Source organism: Silurus aristotelis, assembly GCF_946808225.1.
Source record: "Silurus aristotelis genome assembly, chromosome: 28".
NCBI lineage: Eukaryota > Metazoa > Chordata > Actinopteri > Siluriformes > Siluridae > Silurus > Silurus aristotelis.
Window position 1 is genome coordinate 1,350,071 of NC_139601.1, and position 2,500 is coordinate 1,352,570.

General features: G+C 38.4%; 1 protein-coding gene across 5 annotated transcripts in view; it reads left to right on the forward strand.

Moving 5' to 3' along the window:
* slc38a3a (solute carrier family 38 member 3a) overlaps positions 1 to 2,500 on the forward strand; it is a 37,161-nt gene that overhangs the window by 30,803 nt on the left and 3,858 nt on the right. For all 5 annotated transcript variants that reach the window (XR_014532202.1, XM_083533808.1, XM_083533810.1 and 2 more), the window contains 5 exons: positions 957 to 1,057; positions 1,534 to 1,658; positions 1,798 to 1,942; positions 2,057 to 2,160; positions 2,423 to 2,500. The exon at positions 2,423 to 2,500 is cut by the window's right edge. Coding sequence is in view for 4 of the 5 variants with exons in the window: in XM_083533808.1 (XP_083389934.1) it covers positions 957 to 1,057; positions 1,534 to 1,658; positions 1,798 to 1,942; positions 2,057 to 2,160; positions 2,423 to 2,500 (553 nt within the window). In the remaining variant the exon portion in view is untranslated. The remainder of the gene's footprint in view (positions 1 to 956; positions 1,058 to 1,533; positions 1,659 to 1,797; positions 1,943 to 2,056; positions 2,161 to 2,422) is intronic.

Genomic DNA, 2,500 nt, shown 5'->3' on the forward strand with positions numbered 1-2,500 from the left:
ACATGTAACAACATGCAAGGGTTCACAGACTTTCTTTTCAGCCTCTGCTTTTTAATCAACAAACAACAGCAGCAAATTAAAATATATTATTTAATCAGAGAATAAATGTTTTATTGTATTATTTGTGTTGTTCTCTAAAAACTAAAAACACACATCATCAAAACACAATTATTTTGCTCTTTAATTATTTATCGTGTTGTTATAAATCAAATTGATTAATTAACTAAAAAATAAAAATCAAGAGTGCACTTGGCGACCTCTCGAAAATCTTTAGCGACCTCTAGTGGCGGTCGCGACCCTCGCATTAGAGCACACAGACACCAGGACCAGAGCTGAAGAAAAAAAGAACAGAAAACAAACACACACACAAAATGCAATATATAAAATAAATAAAAGATGATAACCATAATGATTTCACTCATAAACTATTCTTTGAGTCAGTAGGTAAGTTATAAACTGATAAACCCCTGAAATGCGTTATTATTATTTAAAGTCGTGACGTATTAAAGCAACAAAAACACATCATGACGTGCTGTTAAAGGCAAATAGTCACATTTTAAAGCTGTAACTCTTCTGTATTACGCAGAATGCAACCTGATTGGCTGTTAGGAAAATTAAATAAAAGAAACAATAAATATAAAATGATAGAAATATATTAGAGAAAGATAATGTGGTAGTTAAAAAGATTAAATACACACATTAAAGAACAGCAAATTACACTTTTTATCCATTTATGGTTACATTTACAGCTGTGGAACATCTGTGAAATAAGTTACATCCTGTTATTACTTACGTTATAGCAGCTATAAATGGACTTTCGTATCCCGGCCTTTCTCTTTTTCTGGTTTTTAAAAGTAATAACAAAAAATTTAAAAAGGAAAACACTGAAACAAATCTTAATATTGAAACAAAATTTTTTATTATTATTCAATATTATTAAATTTTTTTTATTTCAGCCCCACTAAGAAAAAGATGCAGCATGTGTCCAACATCTCCATTGCTGTCATGTACATCATGTATTTTCTGGCTGCTCTGTTTGGATATCTGACCTTCTACGGTGAGGAACACATGCACTAGCCACACCCACATCATCTCTCCTTTACTCTTCTTTTTTTTTAAGTGGAGAATGCGTAATCTCACATGGTGAGAGTTGAAGGATTGGTGCAAAATGCAGAATTTTTTTTCTTTGGGTTGTTTCTGAAACATTACAAGAAAGAGTTAATACCAAATAAAAAACAAAAAATTTTTTACATATTTTTTATTATTTTTATTACAAAAGTCATTAAATATAGGCGGCAACTTTGCTGTCAAAAGTTTGCTTTGTAATTTTTTTTTTTTATTTGCTTGAAGTAGTTCAGGTGGATTTTCCATTTGAATATGAATTGGAAAACAGTGCTGTTAATGCCATCTAGTGGTCATAGGAGGACATGACATCATTTATTCCTATTCCTAAACCTGTGTGTGTGTGTGTGTGTGTGTGTGTGTGTGTGTGTGTGTGTGTGTGTGTGTGTGTGTGTGTGTGTGTGGGAGCAGATAAGGTAGAGCCTGAGCTGTTGCACACCTATAGCAAGATCGACCCATACGACACCCTGATCCTGTGTGTTCGTGTGGCTGTGCTGACCGCTGTCACACTCACCGTACCCATCGTACTGTTCCCCGTGAGTCAGTGTTCACCCATACACACACACACAGACACACACACACACATGTAATAATCACTGGACACTTTCAAGGTGTGTGTATGGGGTTACGTCAGCTTTGTAGAGCAGGGTGTGACGTGGTGTGTGTGTTACGCAGGTAAGGCGAGCAATCCAGCAGCTCTTCTTCCCCAACAAGACGTTCTGGTGGCCGAGACACATCGCCATCGCCATCCTCCTCCTCACTGTCATCAACCTGCTCGTCATCTTCGCTCCGAACATCCTCGGCATCTTCGGGGTCATAGGTCGGTCAGGACACTTACATTCAACATACATTTGAAGTTTAAAAGCTTCATGTTGTGTAGTAAAAATGTGTACATGTGTGTGAGTGTGTGTTTGTGTATGTTTGCTCCATACAGGTGCTACATCTGCTCCGTGTCTCATCTTCATCTTTCCAGCCGTGTTCTACATCCGCATCGTTCCCAAAGAGGAGGAGCCTGCACGCTCACCACCAAAAATCCTGGTGAGAATTCAGATGTGCACACACACACACACACACACACACACACACACACACACACACACACACACACACACACACACACACACACACACACACACACACACACTGTAGGCCTTGTGCTAAATGGTTTCTACAACTGATCAGTGCTCCATAGTCTGTAAATGTAGTCTCACCTTTCTCTCTCTCTCTCTCTCTCTCTCTCTCTCTCTCTCTCTCTCTCTCTCTCTCTCTCTCTCTCTCTGTCAATCTTTCTCGCCCTTAGGCTACCTGTTTTGCAGGTCTGGGTGTCCTGTTTATGATTATGAGCCTGAGCTTCATCATCATTGATTGGACGACAGGG